The sequence below is a fragment of the Podarcis bocagei genome (assembly GCF_964188305.1).
Source record: "Podarcis bocagei genome assembly, chromosome: 9".
NCBI lineage: Eukaryota > Metazoa > Chordata > Lepidosauria > Squamata > Lacertidae > Podarcis > Podarcis bocagei.
In genome coordinates, this window is record NC_138134.1 from 6,871,325 (window position 1) to 6,890,557 (window position 19,233).

Consider the following 19,233-nt stretch of genomic DNA (forward strand, 5'->3'; position numbering starts at 1 on the left):
GGCCAGGATCGGTGTAACATTCTCAAACCATATTGTCCCAGTGAGCAACCTGGCCACTGAATTCTGCACCAGCTGAAGCTTCTGAACAGTTTTCAGAGGCAGCCCTATGTATAACGCGTTGCAGTAATCTAACCTATTGGTTACCAGAGCATAGACAACAGTAGTTAGGCTATCCCTGTCCAGATAGGGGCGTAGCTGGGCCACCAGCCAAAGATGACTGAAGGTGCTCTGTGCCGCTGGGGCCACCTAAGCCTTGAGTGACAAACCTGCTCCTTCAGAGGAAGTGTAACCCCATCAAGAGCAGGCGACCTCCCACCCATCTGGTCTAGGGAACCACCCACTAACAGTGCCTCAGTCTTATCTGGAATGAGCTTCAGTTTGTTGGCTCTCACCCAGTCCATTACCAAGGCAAGACACTGGTCCAGCACTTCCACTGCCTCACCTGCAGATGTAAAGGAGAAATAGAGCTGAGTGTCATCAGCATATTGCTGACAACATACTCCAAACCTCCAGCTAACCCCACCCAGCGGTTTCATGTAGATGTTATGTTGTTGTTGTTGTTGTTGTTGTTTAGTCGTTTAGTTGTGTCCGACCAGAGCATGCCAGGCACTCCTTTTGTCTATGGAGTTTTCTTGGCAGGGATACTGGAGTGGCTTGCCGGTTCCTGCTCCAGGTGGATCACGTTTGGTCAAAACTCTCCACTATGACCTGTCCATTTTGGGTGGCCCTGCATGGCATAGCTCATAGCTTCTCTGAGTTATTCAAGCCCCTTCGCCACGACAAGGCAGTGATCCATGAAGGGGAGATGTTATGTAGCAGGGAATAAAATTGAGCCCTGAGGAACTCCACAATGAATGCTCCATGGGGCTGAAAAGCACTCCCCAAGCATCGCCTTCTGGGAGCGACCATCCAAGTAGGACCAGAACCACCACAAAGCAGTTCCACCCACCTCCAACTCAGACAGCTGCCTCAGAAGGATACCATGGTCAATGGTATCGAAAGCTACTGAGAGATCAAGAAGAATTAACAGGGACAAGTTCCCCTTGTCTCTCTCTCGACAGAGGTCATCATACAGGGCGACCAAAGCAGTTTCTGTGCCAAAACCCAGCATAAACCCCAATTGAAATGGATTTTTTTTAAAAATTCAGTTTCCTCAAAAAGCATCTGGATCATAGCTGTCAACTTTTCCCTTTTCTTGCGAGGAATCCTATTCGGAATAAGAGAATTTACCTTATAAAAAGGGAAACGTTGACAGCTATGATCTGGATCTGAAGCACAACCAATTATCTTTGTTTTCACCTACAGAATGTTCAAGGGTGTGTCATTTCTATTCACACACACAAACACCCTTTTCTGTGTTCTTCCTTTCTCCTCCCTGCTTATGGCAGCTCCTCCCTTTCTGAGAGGTGACCCACGTTTCACAATGGCCAATTTATTAGCAGGCCAGAAGCAGGTACTGCCTCGTTGCCACCACAGTTTCCATAGCAGCAGCTGCCCTGCTTTTTGTCTTGGCATGGGATATGTATTTCCCCACAGCAAGCTGGCGCATAGAAGAGAAAAGAACGTATTTGCAGGCCTCTCTCTCAGCACTGGGAATTCAGAGTCACACCAGCATGCTTTGTGAGGAGGTACGGTAAGTCTAGAAAAGTCCCAGAGTTTTGGACGCTTCATTGCTGCAAGCGATTTCTCCCTTTAGAATGCAACTTGGGCTCACTTACTCAGAGCAGCCGACCTCTGGAGCAGCTTACCCATGAGAATCTCTAGATGGGTCCCAGAAGGGGTTGGCACAAGGATGACCCTGTCTTTGCAAAGGGAGTTGAACGGCCACTATTTCGAGTGGGGTTCAGTCATATACCAATAGATTCAAGTGGCACAGTTCTGGTTCCTTGCGAGATCTTGTGCAACAAAATTGGTTCCCTGACCTTTTGCAGTCAGAAAAGTGACAGGAAAATACACTGGGAAGTGTGTGATAGCACTTCCTTTGATGCAATGTCAGTTTAAAGCACCTTTAACAAATCAAACCACCCCTCAAACAAATCAGAACGACTGCTCAGTAGGCAGGTAATCTGCAAGTGCCCTCACCTTCACAAGCTGATTCTTGCACACCATTATTCTGCTATTTGCGATATCCCTTGGATCGCACGCTGTTGGAATCCCAGCAGGAATTGATTTCAGGATGTCAGTAATAGATAAGCCCCTGCACAGTCCTCTGGGAGGTTTAAGAAAAACAGCACTCACTCATTATTCTTTAAAGTGTTTTGCAATGCCTTTGAAACCCACAATTTTAACCATTGTGCAACTGTGCAATTCCAAAGAAAAAACAAACACAAACATTTTAAATTGTCTTTAAACAGCTTTTAATTTAAGTTTTTCATGCAAATTCTAGAAATATGCCTTTGAAAGAGTACCAAATCTGACATTTTCAGTTCCGCATAGGTAAGTGTATCAGGTAAAGGAGATAAATCAAAATTCAGGGATGGTTCCAGCAATGTGGATTCTGCAAACGCCCTGATGCTCAGCGTCTCTTAGTGTTGAACAGCTTAGTCATAAGGATTTCCCAAATTCCAGGATTGTGGAAGAATCTCTATAGGCTGGGAAAGACACAGGTTCGTGAGATCTCTCATTATGATCTTTTTTTTTTTTTTTTGCTATGTTTGGTAATGCGTCTTTTAGATCCCATGATCTTCCTGGATCTTCTGTCTTTAACTTGGATCCATAGATATCAATTCTGGATCTGTGTCTAAATCTACACAACTGGAGACAGACAAAAAGACTTGGCTGTGACCATTCAACTCTAAACATGTTGCTCCAGAATTGGAGAGGATTTGCAGGCTTGCCCTCCCTGCCCTGTCCTAGCAATAAACATTTCCCACATGGCTTCGCAGAAATTGAGTCCTTGGGATTGCCCAGCAAAGTTGCAGAAAGTTCTAGAAGAAGCCATCAGCCCTCTCAACCATTTTCTGCAGCAGAGGTGAAGAACATCAACATGGACAGGGCTCTTTCTCCAAAGGTTCTCTTTTCATCAAAGGTAAGAGAGCAGCTTTTCTGCTGGGGCTTAGCCTGTCAGGTTTATCCGAAGTGCTCCTGGATCTCAGTCAGCAACCCACCTGCCTCTTTCTTCCTTTTTCCTCTTGATCAGAGAGTTGTCAATGGGGCATCAGGACCGCTGGAGCTCAGCAGCTCAAGAGGCCGAGTGGGAGAATACAGCGGGGAACCCCTTCATCCCAAGCACCCCCAGAGAGCCAAGTCTATGAGTCCGCCACAAGTGCTCCGCACGAAAGGCAGCAGAATGTACGTGTGTCAGGCAAGGTGAAATATACTCGGAGTCCTGCAGTGATTTCATGCTCTTTATTGCAGCTTGTGAAACAGTGACTGAATTGCCCCCCAAACCTCAGGCTTTTATATACATTATTTACACAACGTCTGATTGGCTGATTCTGCTTCCCTCCTGGAGCCTGATTGGTCTTTTCCTGCAGACCAAATCAATTGTTGCATTCTACCATCCTACTTGCCTATTGTTCTAGGATCCAAGTTTAGTACACAACACAAGGTCAAAGTTCTGCTTTCAAAATCCTTCTTAGGAAAGGAAGCATGAGGTACAAGATGTCGTGATGGACAGCAATTGAAATGGCTTTCAAAGAGGATTAGACACATCCATGGGCGAGAGGGCTATCAGTAGCTTCTAGTTATGATGGCAGCAGTGCTTCTGAACAGTAGTTGCTGGAAATCATAACTGGGGAGAGGGCTTGTGAATTCAGGTCCTGCAGGCAGGTTCCCGAATAATCCTCTGTCTCCATAGTCAGAGGCAGGAAGCTTCTAAATACGGTTCCTGGAAGCTGCAGGAGGGGAGGTTGCTATTGTGCTAAGGTCCTGCTTGTGTGCTTCCTACAGGCATAAAATTGGAGGAGACCCAAAGAGTCATCATAATAATAAATCATAATAAAAATTATTTATACCCCGCCCTTCCCGGCCAGAGCCGGGCTCAGGGCAGCTAACACCAATAAAATCAAAGTAAAAACATACCATATTTTTCGCCCTATAGGACGCACTTTTCCCCCTCCAAAAATGAAGGGGAAATGTGTGTGCGTCCTATGGGGTGAATGCAGGCTTTTGCTGAAGCCTGGAGAGCGAGAGGGGTCAGTTCGCACCGACCCCTCTCACTCTCCAGGCTTCAGGAAGCTCTCCACAAGCCTTGGGAGCCCGTGGGAGTTCCTTCGGGCTCCCTAGGCTTGCGGATAGCAGCCTGCATCTAGAAGCCTGGGGTGCGCTGCACAGCGCGCCCCGGGCTTCGGTTCCCCGACCTGGTTTGGAGGCTGGCGGTGGGGAGAAGCGTGCTTCTCCCCGCCACCAGCCCCACAAGCTCGGGGGACAGCGGGGAGGTGGAACGCCGCCATCCCGCTGTTCCCCGACCTGGTTTGGGCTTCAGGCAGATATCCGCAAGGCGTGGGAGCCCGGCGGGAAGTCGTGCCGGTCTCCCAAGGCTTGCGGAGAGCTGCCTGTTCTGGGGGCTAGGGTCGGGGGAAGCTCGGGCTTCCCCCGCCCCAGCCCTGCGCCTGGGGGGGGGGAATAATTTTTTTTCTTTATTTCCCCCCTCCCAAACTAGGTGCATCCTATGGACCGGTGTGCCCTATGGGGCGAAAAATACGGTAATGGGGGGGAAGGGGGGGCGGAAGAAAAGAAAAAAACAATTTAAAATACAGGTTAAAATGCAGCCTCATTTTAAAGTAGCCGATAAATCAATACCATAAGGGGAGGGAAACATAAGGGTCAGACCGAGTCCAAACCAAAGGCCAGGTGGAACAGCTCTGTCTTGCAGGCCAGGCCCTGCGGAAAGATATCAAGTCCAACGCCCTGAAATGAAGGAATGACTCTGGCAGGCCAGTTGTTGGACTAGATGGGCCTTTGGGCCTGATCCAGCAGAGATCTCCTTATGTTCTTCCTTGTGCTTCTCAGAGATATACCAGATGGTGCAGAACACAATAGCTCAACCGTCGGAAGAAGGCATTATATCTATCACCTTCCAAATTGGAATACAAGGGAGGATAGTTCCACACAGCCACTTGCTAGAAGGAGACAGAGCTGCTCAGAGTTGGACCTGCGAGCATCTATACCAGAAGAGCTGCCAAGGAACATTGAGGCGGGAGAAACCTGGTCCGTGAGGAACCTTGAGCTGGAACTCAACATGATGCACTTTGAGCTGCTCTCCCTAAAGCAGAAGGTAATGTGGGGTGTTGTGCACAGTTTTGGATGCTGTGCCTCAGAAACGAGAGAGATTAGAAAAGGGCAACCAACGCAAACAGGCAGGTAGAGCAACTCCTCTCTGGGGAAAATTTGGGCTTTTTAGTTTCGGGGGAAAGCCTAATGTGTAAGATCATGTGAGGTTTGGAGAAAGAGGCTAGAGAGACATTTTTGGAGGCCATCTGTAATGGATGCCTTAGTTGAGATTCCTGCTTTGCAGGGGGTTGGACTAGATGACCCTTGGGGTTCCTTCCAACTCTGCAATTCAATGTTTCTATGGTCCTTTGAATGTTGGGATATTCAGAACAGGTAGAAGAAAATACTCCTCCATGCAGCACGTAGTTAAACTATGGAATTTGCTCCCAGGAACGTAGTGATGGCTCTGCAAGGCCCTGGCTAAGGGCCTCTCACCTGGGAACACAGTCTGGGACCTCCTTCGTTTCATGCAAATGGGTCTTAATGCACAGTTTGCCTCTGAAATCTCCTCTGATCCCTTGCCTTTTCCACAGCAGATGGAGAGCTCTTTCGCTCACGTAGAAAAGGAGAAACAGTGGTTGGAAATGATTTGCTCAGAAGACAGGAAGCACAAAGGAGACCTGGATGATAAGTGAGTAGGGTCCTCCCGGGGCGTGACCTCAAGAAAACTGGTGCACAACAAACTTGATGAAGCTAAGCAGCCTGGAGGGGAGTCCCATGTATGTGTTCCATGGAAGAAAAGCAGGATATAAATGTTAGGATATTTCCGTTCCACCTTAAAAGGGAGCAGGATGTTTGTGTCACAGCCTGCGTATTTCCTGTTCACAGGATGTTTATGTTTGCTGTTGCTTTCGTTTTCTCTCTCTGTCTGAGACACTGACGCAGGCAGGCAGTCATGTCTTTCTTTGTTCTGATCAACGCTGAATAAAGCTTGTAAATAATGCTCTCCTGAGTGCAACTTTTGGCTGTGCATTATCTGCTGATAAAGTGTGCATGAGCTCTAGAAGAAACTCATGTCGCTAATTGCTGATACTGCGTGACTATGGGAGATCAATGGATCGTCCGGCAAACGGCTTGGGGCCATGATGGACTTTATCTCCCTGGCAGTATCCCAACAATAAATACATTTGAGTTAGAAAAAAACAAAAACGAGGGAATATAAAATCATAGATTGGTCTGAATTATTATAGAATCACAGAATTGTAGAGTTGGAAGGAACCCTGAGGGTCATCTAAGTCCAACCCTCTGCAGTGCAGGAATCTCAGCTAAAGAACCTCTGACAGATGGCCATCTATCCTCTGTTTAAAAACCTCCAATGAAGGAGAGCTTTCCGAGGGTTCCATTCTACACTTGAACAGCTCTTGGCACCAGAAAGTTCTTCCTAATGTTTATTGTTAATGGCTGATTCCCTTCCAGGAAAGAAGGCTCGCATGACCAGTTGACGCTGGTCCATTAAAGCAAGTGGGGCCCTTGCTGCCCCTCTAAGCTTGGTCCTCAGTAAGCCCCTGCCTCCCTACTTACTATTATTATTGCATTCATTCCCATCCTGTCTTTTTTTCTGACAGGGACTCAAAGCAGCTTATAGATAAAACAGAAACAGCTAAAAGCATAGGGAAAAAGAAATTGTTAAAAAAACAATTAAATATTAACATATCTAAGATCTATTAAAACATACAGTGGTACCTTGGGTTACAGACGCTTCAGGTTACAGACTCTGCTAACCCAGAAATAGTACCTCAGGTTAAGAACTTTGCTTCAGGATGAGAACAGAAATCACGTGGTGGCGACGGCTTGGCAGCAGCGGGATACCCCATTAGCTAAAGTGGTACCTCAGGTTAAGAACAGTTTCAGGTTAAGAACGGACCTCCAGAACGAATGAAGTTCTTAACCCGAGGTACCACTGTACAGATAATTACAATAAAAACATCACAGCACCAGCCCTTTCCTTAAAAACAGTCAGTTCCCAAAGGCCCTGTTGGAATATACTGTAACAGTCTGTGCCTGCCAGCAGAAGCTGGGCGTAGCGTGGCGAGGGCCAGGGTGGGGGGACATAGTCGCATGGTTTTGAGGAGCTTGAGTCAGGCACTTCTGCGCAGGATTCCCTGCCCTGCTTGCCGTCAGGGGTCTCTGGGCTCTCCCTGAATGGGTGGGCAGGCAGGCAGCGCAGCCTCGTGAACCCTCTGTGCCCAGCGCCTGCCCAGTACTTCGTGCCTGTCCCTATTTTCATTGGAGAAATGTTGGAGGGAATGATTTCTGCAGAGCATGTAAATGGTATGTTCTGGGTACTGCAAACCTAGGAAACAGGAATGAACTATTCTTAGCATGTATGGATGTGCCTGCCTTTTAGGCTCTTCAGTTTGGAAACAGAGCTGGTAAAGGCCAGATCTTCTCTAGGCATAAGGAACCATGGATCGCTCTCATCCCCGGGCTCCAATCAGAACGCCACTGTGGTAAGCAAGGCTTCCTAAAATTGACCTCAGCCGGGCTGTGTGGGTATGTCTGGACCTAGCATAGGATCGGACATAGATAGGTTATCATGTTTAAAATTGCAAGAATTCACAAAAGGTGGTGTATGGGCACAGAATTTAGTGTCCTAGGAATCACAGCCTTCAGTTAAAAAACAAAGTTTCTAGTCTTCATGAAAGCACAGATATATTTGAAAGCATCTGAGTGATGCCTCTTGAAATCTAAGAAGGCCGATTCCCAGTTGTTGGAAGGGGGGCGGCTTTGGTGCCTGCATAACTTCTTTTTTTTTATAAGATATTTATTAAGATTTTCAAAGTATTACAAAATAAAAAAGAAAAAAATACAAAATAAAAAAATGGTTAAAATCAACTCCATCTTTCCATTACTTATTTTTCATTAGCTTATTTCCCGGACCTCCTCACACCTCCCTTTTTTGTATTCCAATTCAGTTTGTTGGTTCAGCAAATCCCTACCCTCTTTGTTTATCCTAGTCTTTAATTTTAAAATATTATGACATTAAGTTTTTACCTAAATAATCAATTTTTCATATTCTCTTATAATATTACAGCTGAAAACCGCTTAATTTCTATCCAACATCATCCTAGCATTCATCAATTTTACAATATTTCTGTAGATAGACTTTAAATTTCTTCCAATCTTCTTCCACCGACTCTTCTCCCTGGTCTCGGATTCTGCCAGTCATTTCCGCCAGTTCCATATAGTCCATCACCTTCATCTGCCATTCTTCCAGAGTGGGTAGCTCTTGTGTCTTCCAGTACTTTGCAATAAGTATTCTTGCTGCTGTTGTGGCATACATAAAAAAAGTTCTGTCCTTCTTTGGCACCGATTGGCCAACTATGCCCAGGAGAAAGGCCTCTGGTTTCTTCAAGAAAGTATATTTAAATACCTTTTTCATTTCATTATATATCATCTCCCAGAAAGCCTTAATCCTTGGGCACGTCCACCAAAGGTGAAAGAATGCACCTTCAGTTTCTTTACATTTCCAACATTTATTATCGGGCAAGTGATAGATTTTTGCAAGCTTGACTGGGGTCATGTACCACCTGTATACCATTTTCATAATATTCTCTCTTTGGTGCCTGCATAACTTATTACCCCCTCCGCACAACAATCAAAACCAGAGTGAATGATGAAAATAAGAAAGATTGCTTACTGAATTCAGATCACAGAATTCATCCCTGTTAGGATATAGTTCCGTTGTACCTTAAAAGGGAACAGGCATGACTGTTGTGTGTCACATCACATGCCTGTTTGCATTCCAGCAGTCTGCTGGGAACTTCCGTTTTGTATATTGCTTTTGCTCTGCTGTTTGCTGAACACAAAGGGAAGCAGACATGCTTTTTCCTTTGTTCCTGAACTGAATAAATGCTGTAAATATACTTACACATGGCTCTGTCCGCCACTTCTGTTGCGAGAAGATTTATTCACTCTGCTGATAAAGTGTGCCAAGTCTCTAAATGTATCTGAGGCTCGTGTCGCTGTTTGATGCTGTTCCAAGGGAAACCGGTGATTGCCCGGCTGCTGGCTGCTGGCTGGAGCCATCTGGGGGCCTGCCCGATGCCCCCGTCTCCCCGGCAGTATCCCAACAATCCCTACTCCCATGCAGAATTTGGGTTGCTTGGCAGCATAATTTTCATTTTCCTTAGCACAAAATCCATGCAGCCCTGCTCATCAAGGTCAGAAGCCCCATTGCTACAAATATAATGTCCTTATTGATGATGGGTTAAGGTGTTAGGGGTTAATGTGTGATGTTCTATTGTGTTGTTGCGGTTGTTGTGTTTCTGTATATTCAGCTGGAAGCCCTGACTGGGCAACCCAGTCAGATGGTTGTGGTACAACTCATTATCATCATTATAATGTTTCAAACGTATTTAAAAACCACAGAAGTCATTCAAATGCACTCTTGATTTCCAGGAAGAACTGGTCAGCCTTCAAAGCAGCCTGTTGGCTCACGAAAGCCACATCAAGGCCCTAGAAGAAAAACAGGAGGAGATGGGGCAGAAGCTGGAAACTGCAAAAGAGGTTTGCCAAGGAGACTGCAGAGCAGCTAAGATATAGAGTTGCAGAGGGACCCACACTGTACATTTCAAGCACACAACTTCCCCCAAACATTCCTGGGTCCTATATTCTATTAAGGGGGCTGGGAATTTGCAGTTCTGTGAGGTGGGGAACTATAGTTCTCAGGGGCCAGGAACTACAGTTCCCAGGATATAAAGCCACATGCTTTATACACGTGTTAAATGTGCTTTAAATGTATGGTATGAATGTGACCTATGCTTGGGGAAGGGCATGTTGCCTCCTTAGTCCCCTGCAAAAGTACTTTCCCCTAATTCTGCAAACATTGGGGTTCCCCCAAGTCTGCTGATATCTCCCTCTTGTTTCTCAGTAGCCCCGTTTTGGCTACATAGCTGTTGGCACTAAGTGGTGGTATATAGTTTTACACACCACCCCAATTTCTGAGTGGCAAGAGATTCTGGGGTTTCTGTTTCCTTTGAATGAAGACCAGTGGTGTCTTTATGATATATGCTTTATTTACACAGAGGTACAACCTGAGCTTAAGATGGAGGGGCTCACAGAATTAACACCCCAATAGATCTTGCTACTCCATTAGTCTAAGCTTTGGATCCATTACGAAACAAAAAGTTCTCTGTGTCCCCAGCTTCCAGCTCTGCTCACACTGGCTATTGTCCCCCTACCTAGCAGATAGTTGAGGGGGCGGAGGAGAGGGCCAGCCTTTGGCTAGAAGGGCCCCATCACTTAGCTGCAGATCTTGAAACCTAGCTCATTGTTTGGGGACACTGATAAGAGCAAAAGAGGAACCTGCTGGATCAGGCCAAGGGCCCATTGAGTCAGGCATCCTCTTCTCCCAGGGGCCAGCCACATGCCCACTTTGGGAATCTTGTTATTAAATATACCAAGAAAAAAAACTAACCAAGAACTCAGGCCAATGTAAGTTTCAATAGTGGGAGTAGTCCCTACTCACAAATAAATAATCAATTTTAACAAAAACTGATCCATTCAAAAGTATGTATTCTGATAAGGATTACAAACTCAAATACAGTGGTGCCCCGCAAGACGAATGCCTCGCAAGACGGAAAACTCGCTAGACGAAAGAGTTTTCCGTTTTGGAGGTGCTTCGCAAAACAAATCTCCTATGGGCTTGCTTCTCAAGATGAAAATGTCTTGCGAGTTCCTGCGGGTTTTTTCCCCTTTCCCCCCCTTTCTCTAAGCCGCTAAGCCGCTTATCAGCTGATCCGCTAAGACGATAAGCCGCTAAAAGCCGCTAATAGCGCTAATAGCGCTAATCTGCTAATCCGTCAATGGGCTTGCTTCGCAAGACGAAAAAACCGCTAGACGAAGAGAATCACAGAACGGATTCTTTTTGTCTTGCGAGGCAGCACTGTAGAGATTACAAACGCTAACAGAGATTACAAACTCCAACTCATAAAGATATGTACAACACAATAATTTGTTACAGAATTAGAAATAAGAGTTTGTGCTTAGAGACAAGTTCATGTTAGTCCATAGTCAGATTCGACGTGAAGGTCTTAGTTTCAATCACTGAGCAGAAGTCAGAAGTTAATTATGGATCAGAAACCAGGACAGGGCCCTGTTTCAATGTATTCACCTTCATCAGCTAGAAGTATCAAATATTACATGAAAACACATTTAATTTCTAAATTACCATAGATTATAAAGCAGTCATAAATTATAAAACAGTATTATATAACATTTGGTTCCTTACCTAATTTTTAAAGGGTCATGTAAGTTTGAAGACTTTCGGATAAATATATCCTGTTATTTTCTACATTTCTCAGAGATAGCAACTGAAAATAATAATAATAATAATGACATGTGTTGAATCAAATTAAAAACTCTAAGGCAGCATATAATCATATGATTCCTCATCTATGTGTGGGTAGATTAACGTGTATCTTGTGCTTTTCTGTGTGTTTTCAATTTGGAAGTGAGCCTGTTACCTTTTATATGCACTTAAAGGGGTAGATGAGATTCCCTAGATCTTCTTAAAGGCATAGAGTTCTAAAGTTCAGAGGACAGCTACAGTTTAATTTAAAGGTCTTAAAGAAATGATGTATAATCCTGATAGCTATTCAGACCCATAGGGGTCATGGTCTTAAAGTAAATGGAAGTACTGGACTTCCTGTTGTAATACAGTCTATTGATATCTCTCCGATTGAATGGGTCTAACTCTAGGTTTCCAGATAATGAAAATTAGAATCATAGAATAGAATCATAGAATCATAGAGTTGGAAGAGACCACAAGGGCCATCGAGTCCAACCCCCTGCCAAGCAGGAAACTTACAAAAGCATCTTCCTGGTGTTTCTGTTGTATGTAGTGTTCTACTAGTGGGGTGTGTCCATGCAAGAAGTTGTACATTGGCAAGAGTACCAGACCGATAAAACTACGCATAAATGAACATCGCTCACGAATCTGTGGATAAATGCCGGCTCCCTCGGCCTGAAAGCGAGATGAGCACCGTACCCCATAGTCACCTTTGACCGTCCAAGGGGTCCTTTACCTTTACTGCCCACTCTGGGAACCTCTGCGTTAAGCCAGAGGGTAGGGCAGAGGGGCGCTGGGAATGAGTTTATGGAACCAAGGTGGACCCTGAAAGTGTGGGAACTGCTGGTCCATGCACTCTTCACTCTGACGAAATATGTTTGAATGACATTTTGAGGGGGAAATGTGCTGGTTTGCCTGACAGGAGAAGGATCGGTTGGAGGAGAAAGTGAGGGAGCTCAGCCTGAAGTTGGAATCTGCCCTTTCTGACTGGGAGAGACCCCTCCAGGTATGGGGTCTGGGCAGGACATTAGCTAGGGGGTGTTGAGGTGGGCCCCGCCAGGGGCGCAGGCAATGGGGGGGGGGAGCACAAAATTGGCTAAAAATATGTCCATAAATATAAATAATTGATTATTGCCTCATAAGAAATGGTTTTAAATAGAGGGTGAATTGAATGGGTGGAAGGGAGGGGGTTGGAGGAGAGGCGGAAAGAAGAGTTGCCATCTGATGGGCAGCATAGTTACCTGTGCTGCTTTGAGTACTGCAGTCGTGTGTTGAGCTATAGCGTTTCGATCCTGCCAGCCGCTTTGCTTTCATTTTGATGAAGAAGAGTGAGCAGTAAATTATTACCATAGCGACTGTCTTGCAGGAGAAGGTGGCCTTCCACCAGGAGCTCCAACATCTCACCTTGGAGCTGGAGTGTGCACGGAAACAGCAGGAAGGCTCCAACGACCAAGTCTCAGCCCTCCATTCGGAGCTTGTCTGTGCCAAGACCCAAGTCAACCTCCAGGACAAGGAGAAGGTTCTCATGGAGGAGGAGCTGGAGTCCACCAGACAGGTGAGTTCCCCCATTCTGGCCCATTCTCCAGCTGTGGGTGGGATCCATGAAACACCTACATCACTCTCAGTTCCTTGGAGAAAAAGGTGTGTGTGTGTGGGGGGGTGGGAATGTAATACATTATATTAAATTGCTTCACCCACTTCTGTCTCTGGCCACGCACTGCTGGCATGCAACCCCTCCGCTGGAAAGGAATGTGGGCCTCACACGGAAAAATTTTCTCCATCCCTGAAAGATTACTATTATTAACTACAATTTATCACCCGCCCTTCGTCCTAAAGTCCCAGGACAGGTTATAAGAGTTAAAACACAGCAGTAATATTAATGCACAATATCACACAACTTCAAAAAACAATATCAAAAAATATACATATGAATCAGCTCTGTATAGGTACACTCAGTGGAGACGCAGGAGAGGGCCTTCTCAGCGGCTGCTCTCAAGCAACTTTGGAACTCCCTGCCAAGGGAAGGCAGACTGGCTCCCTCCTTGCTGCCAGCAAGTGAAGACTTCCTTGTTCCAAAAAGGTCTTTGGGGAATGACTGTTTTTAAGGAAAGGGCAGGTGCCGTGCTGTTTTTATTGTAATGATCTGTATGTTTTAATAGGTATCACACACACACACAAACACTCACACACAATTTTAATTCTAATTAGTGTTTAATTGTTTTTTAATGATTGTGTTTTTCTGTTTTTAGCTATTTCTATTTTATCTGGCATCTTAAGTCCCTGTCTGGGAAAAAGCTAGGCTATAGATTATATTATATTACCATTTTATATTCTAACAATATTTTCATAGGTGGACAGTTGTGGTTAGGTAGCGATCTGGCCCTGTGCCCAACTGTTCACTAGATCAGCAGTTCTACCCTGAAGGTCTTGAGTTTACCAAGTGGCCGTGTGCATTCACCTGGAAGGGTCTCCGGGCTAAGTGAATAGAGCAAAGGCCTTGCAATCTCCCTTGCAGGCGTGCAAAACGCTCTCTTCCGAAGCAGCCGAGAGCCGCCAGAGGCTGGAAGCCTCTCTGGAGAAGCTCCATCGCTCCGAAGCAGAGAAGAAGATCCTTGAGAGCCGCATCCAGGCGCTGGAGAATGAGCAGAGCCAGATGCTCAAAGAGGCGGAAGGAGCCTCTCTGAGTCAAGAGGACAGGAGGAAGCTGGAGGAAGAGGTGAAGGCTCTCCAGGAAACCTGTGCGAATCTCAGGTACTTGGCAGGAAACACTGGGAGATAGCCTTTTTCCTGAGCTCCTGCTTTTCTCCAATTAACCACTCCAGTCACAATGTTTAATATGGCTTTTATTTGGTCAAAGCAACAGCAGCTGTTGGGAACCCTCCAGGAGTAGAGTCCAAAGGACTGTTAGCCACACAGACTTCCAGAGAGGCATTCCCTCCCCTTAGCTTTGCATGTGCACAGGAATTAAGTCACGTTCCAGAGGAAAAGTGTGCCTGTATTATCAGAGCTGGATGCCTGAATTAGCAAGAAGAATTTGGTGTCTACTTTCCTTTTTTAATAATATTTTATTAGGTTTTATCAATAAAGAAATTCAAAAGAATACAAAAACAGAAAAATACAAAGTTACAAAATACAAAAATACAAACATTAAACACAAAAAAGACAGGAAAAGAGAGGGGGGAAACACATAAAAAAGAAAACAAAACTCCCTCTTTTTAAATTTCACTTTAGTTAACTTATTTTCCTGACTTCCTCACGCCTCCCTTTTTTGTATCCCTTTTCTTAAAATTTAGTTCAGCAAATTCATATCCAGTTTAACTTGTCTATTTATCAATCCCATCTTACATTTTACCTTGGTGCTAGAACCCCATCAGTTCATTTCAACTTCATCAGCATTCAAAAATTTTACAATGTTTCTGTAAATAAATTTTAAATTTCCTCCAATCTTCCTCTACGAGCTCTTCTCCCTGATCTCGAATTCTGCCAGTCACTTCCGCCATTTCCATATAGTCTATTAGTTGCATTTGCCATTCTTCCAGGGTGGGTAGTGTCTACTTTCCATCAGTTTGGCTCAAGGCTGAGTTTTCCCTGCACAAATGTCCTTGACACATCCTTAATACAGTCTGTGGAAGCACATTCTCTCTCTTTTTTTAAAATGATATTTATTAAGGTTTCAAAGAAAAGAATTACATGAATTAAAAAAGAAGAAGAAAAGAAAGACAAAAGTAAAAAGAAAAGAAAAAATACAAAAATAGATAAGAAACACTTTTAAAAATACATCAGTCTTTTCATACCTTACATTCATTTCCTTGTTTCCCTGACCTCCTCACACCTCCCTTTTTTGTATTCCAATTCAGTTAGTTAATTCAGCAATTTCTTTCCCTCTTTGTTTTTATCTTAATCCTTTAACTTAATATATTATAACTTTGGTTTCTCACCTGTTAATAACCCATTTTTACATACACCTTTATAACATTGCTGCTTAAACCACTTAACTTCATTCTGACATCATTCTAACATTCATTAATTTTGCAATATTTCTGTAAATAATCTTTAAATTTCTTCCAATCTTCTTCCACCGACTCTTCTCCCTAGTCTCGGATTCTGCCAGTCATTTCCACCAATTCCATGTAGTCCATCATGTGGAAGCATATTCTCTTAGCTGTAGTTCCCCTATTAGTATATATAGCAGAGCTTTCCAAACTTTTCCTGTTGGGGCCACACTTTTTAGACAGGCATCATTTCGTGACGCAGTAATTCAGTTTTATTAGCAAACTGAAGGTTAAACTACCCCTTTTCCAGCTCTGGGAGGAGTTTGGGGAGCAGTCATGCCACACATTTGCACACTGCAGTCAACACAATGACATATCGTGACACACAGTTTGGAAAGCTCTGGTATACAGCAATTTGTTGACCTGCTACAGTAGTAAATATTAGGAGATGGCAGAGATCCTGCAGCCTGATATTCTGCTTTTCGGGGAGTTTTTTTTTTTTTTTTGTACATTCCTCTGCCACAAGAGGGCAAAGTCTTGTTCTCTGCTGCCCAGAGGCAGGGATGGGGCAGAAATTGAGTTCAATGTAGCTTAGACTGAGAGAATGATTCAAGGTCATGAAGTGAGCTTAACAGTCAAGTGGAGGTTTGCAGCTTCTATTTGGTTATTAGTTGTTTATTTATTAAAGTGTTATACACAGCAAAATTGTGAAAATTAAACCTCAAAGCGGTTTACAAAGAGACTAAAATGATAAAATTACCTGTTAAAAACAACAACAATCAGCCAAAAGATAAACTCAGCAATTGACTAAAAACGGATTGAAACTTTCATCAACTTTCTAAACGTCTGCCTAAGCAACAATATTTTTAGCAGGTGCTGGAAAGAGTACAGTGAAGGTTCCTGCCTGATATCAACAGGCAGGGAGTTCCAAAGATAGCGTTCTTACAATTGTAGAATGGGTATTACGTGGCAGGTGTAAAAACGCCAGTTCCAGCAATTGAAGTCAGATACAGGGGGGCTATAATTGGGGATATGAGGAAATGAGATCTCAAGTCGTTCAGGATTTATATACTAATCGTAACACCTTGAACTTGGTCTGGTAGTAAATTGGCAGGCAGTGCAGATCTCTGAGCACAGGGGCAATATGCTGACCAGACCTCCCCTCTGTCAGCCGTAACCCTTCAGCATCCTGCACTGACTGCAGCTTCTGGACCAAGAGCAAAGGAAGCCCCACATGGGGCTTGAAGTAACCCCTGTCACCACGAGGTCAGAAAGCGAGCGAGCGCCTGCCTTTGTCCCCTCTGGTTCTTGCAGGGAATCCTGGAGGCTCGTACAGAGAGAGAAGGACATGCTGCAGGCTCGTACCCTGGAGCTAGAAGCAGCTCTGCACGCCAAGCAGGAGGAGGTGGGCAGCCGGCTGGACAGCCAGGAGCACATGCCCCAGGACGAGAGAGGTCGGCAGGGGCAGAGGACGGCAGCCGCGAAGACCAGGGAGGAGGAGCTGCAGAACATGGCTGCCCCAGGCCTCTCTGCCAAGGTGTGGGGCCGCTGGGGAGATGACACCCCGCTAAGTCTCTTGCCTTTTTCTTCCCTTTTGCTACTGCACGGGTGGGGAACTCCAGGGCAGTGGCGGACCTTGGGGGTCAGCAGTGCCCTGTGCAACTCCTAAATTTGGCACACACACCCCAACTCTTGTGCTCCATGCAAAATCAGTTGCGGCGCCCTCTGCAGCGCCCCCAAGGCTTGGCACCCAGTGCAACAGAACGGGTAGCGCTCTCCTGAATCTGGCTCTGTGCAGGGAGACTTCTGGGGGGCTTGCTATCTAGCCACCGGGACTCTCTGCAAGCCAGGCCTCTCCTGGCCCTACTTCACAGCCTCTGGGAGCCGGGAGGTCCAGCTTTTCATACCAAGTGAGCCTCAAGAAGGCTTTGACACAGAACCCTGCAGGCTCTTTCTCTGCCAGAGACATCACACCTCTTTCCCAAAGCCCAGCGCCTCCTTACCAGGCTCTGGGAAGGTAGAATTGGGGCTGGGGGAGGCGTCAAATGTTGCCAAGGGCCACCCCAAAAGGCCTCGAGGCCTGCATGCTGCCCTCAGGCCGTGTATTGGACCGCCCTGTCCTGAAGTGTTTTTGTCTAGCTGGAAATATGTCCTGGAGCTCTGACCCTGCCTTGTGCTTGAGTGTGCCAGCTGGGCAAAGGAATAATTTGCATCTGTTGCTCCTGTTAGCCTCACTGCTAAGCCTGTGTGGGGCCCCCAGGTTGTCCTTGAGGGCTTTGGGAAGGCAGGTGCAGGGCATGGCAGGGCAGCTTGGGAGGGTTGCTGTGGCTGGCACAGCACCCAGCTGGGTTGCTGAAAACCCCAAGGCTTCACCTCCCACTTCCAGAAGCCGAGATCCGTGAAAGAGACGGGAGCTAGAAGAGGGCCCTGCCATCCTCCGGCCTCGCTGCCCACACAGGTCCATTTCCTCCCCCAGGAACAGAGTCAGGACTCGGAAGCGAAAGTCACCAGGAGCCCCCAGGGAGAGCAGGAGAGCCTGAGGCAGCAGCAGCAGCTGGTGACCGAGCAGGTAGGCAGCAACATTACCTCTGTCATCGCTCCTCCTCACCTTTGCCTCTTCCTCCCTGACTCACCATCTTCTTCACGGCTCTTTGGAGAGCCAAGGAGGAGGGAAATGTCATCCTGGGAGCATTCACAAGGTGTGTGTTTGTGTGTGTACTGATGCTCAAGAGCCTCCTTTGACTCATCTGCCCACCACTTCCTGCTCTGAAGTATGAGCATGAGTCCACTTGGTGCTATATTCATTGTTTTGTTTAGTCGTTTAGTCGTGTCCGACTCTTGGTGACCCCATGGACCAGAGCACGCCAGGCACTCCTGTCTTCCACTGCCTCCCACACTTTGGTCAAACTCATGCTGGTAGCTTCGAGAAGACTGTCCAACCATCTCGTTCTCTGTCATCCCCTTCTCCTTGTGCCCTCCATCTTTCCCAACATCAGGGTCTTTTCCAGGGAGTCTTCTCTTCTCATGAGGTGGCCGAAGTATTGGAGCCTCAGCTTCACGATCTGTCCTTCGTGAGCATTCAGGGCTGATTTCCTTAAGAATGGATAGGTTTGATCTTCTTGCAGTCCATGAGACTCTCAAGAGTCTCCTCCAGCACCAGAATTCAAAAGCATCCATTCTTCGGCCATCAGCCTTCTTTATGGTCCAGCTCTCACTTCCATACATCATATATCCATAGGGTTGTAGAATTGTAGAGTTGCAAGGGACCCCAAGGGTCATCTAGCCCAACCCTCAGCTAAATATATGGTTTTGAACGACACTTGCTTTCATTTTGGAACCCAGAGCAGCCTTTGCCTGCCTGACATCCTCTAACTGATGGGCATCGTAGTTCAAAGTGTGTTGAAGGCACCAGGTTGGGAAAGCTTGCTAGAAAGCTGCCCTGATATCGAATCACACTTTTGGTTCATCTGTCCCAGGACTGGCCACGCTGAGTCACAGCGGCTGTCTTGACTTTGAGGCGGGGGGAGGCGCTTCCTAGCCCTGTGTGGGGATACCAAGGATCAAACCCTGGACCTCTTGCATGCTCTGCAACCTCTGGTCTCCATCTGGAGCAGGGCTGTTATCTATTTAGAGCATTTAAGTCAGGTCATCGTCCCCTGTCCCCCCGTGCATTTCACAGCTCTTCCTCAACCCCCGGCTTCAATTCATTTATGTTTATGTACACTATGCAACACA

The 19,233-nt window shown here is 45.9% G+C and overlaps 1 protein-coding gene across 8 annotated transcripts in view; it reads left to right on the forward strand.

Moving 5' to 3' along the window:
• The first annotated feature begins 1,179 nt into the window (after positions 1-1,179).
• The window catches only part of LOC308594513 (uncharacterized protein), a 284,112-nt gene continuing 266,058 nt past the window's right edge, over positions 1,180-19,233 (forward strand). For 2 of the 8 annotated variants that reach the window (XR_014011493.1, XM_081207645.1), the window contains exons 1-12: positions 1,180-1,633; positions 2,674-3,028; positions 3,140-3,291; positions 4,954-5,218; positions 5,748-5,845; positions 7,562-7,664; positions 9,616-9,723; positions 12,429-12,512; positions 12,873-13,061; positions 14,022-14,257; positions 16,813-17,035; positions 17,975-18,067. Coding sequence is in view for 7 of the 8 variants with exons in the window: in XM_081207645.1 (XP_081063771.1) it covers positions 2,801-3,028; positions 3,140-3,291; positions 4,954-5,218; positions 5,748-5,845; positions 7,562-7,664; positions 9,616-9,723; positions 12,429-12,512; positions 12,873-13,061; positions 14,022-14,257; positions 16,813-17,035; positions 17,975-18,067 (1,779 nt within the window). In the remaining variant the exon portion in view is untranslated. Of the gene's footprint in view, positions 1,634-2,673; positions 3,029-3,139; positions 3,292-4,953; positions 5,219-5,747; positions 5,846-7,561; positions 7,665-9,615; positions 9,724-12,428; positions 12,513-12,858; positions 13,062-14,021; positions 14,258-16,812; positions 17,036-17,974; positions 18,068-19,233 lie in introns of all 8 variants that reach the window. The other 6 variants (XM_081207642.1, XM_081207641.1, XM_081207644.1 and 3 more) reach the window with 6 other exon arrangements.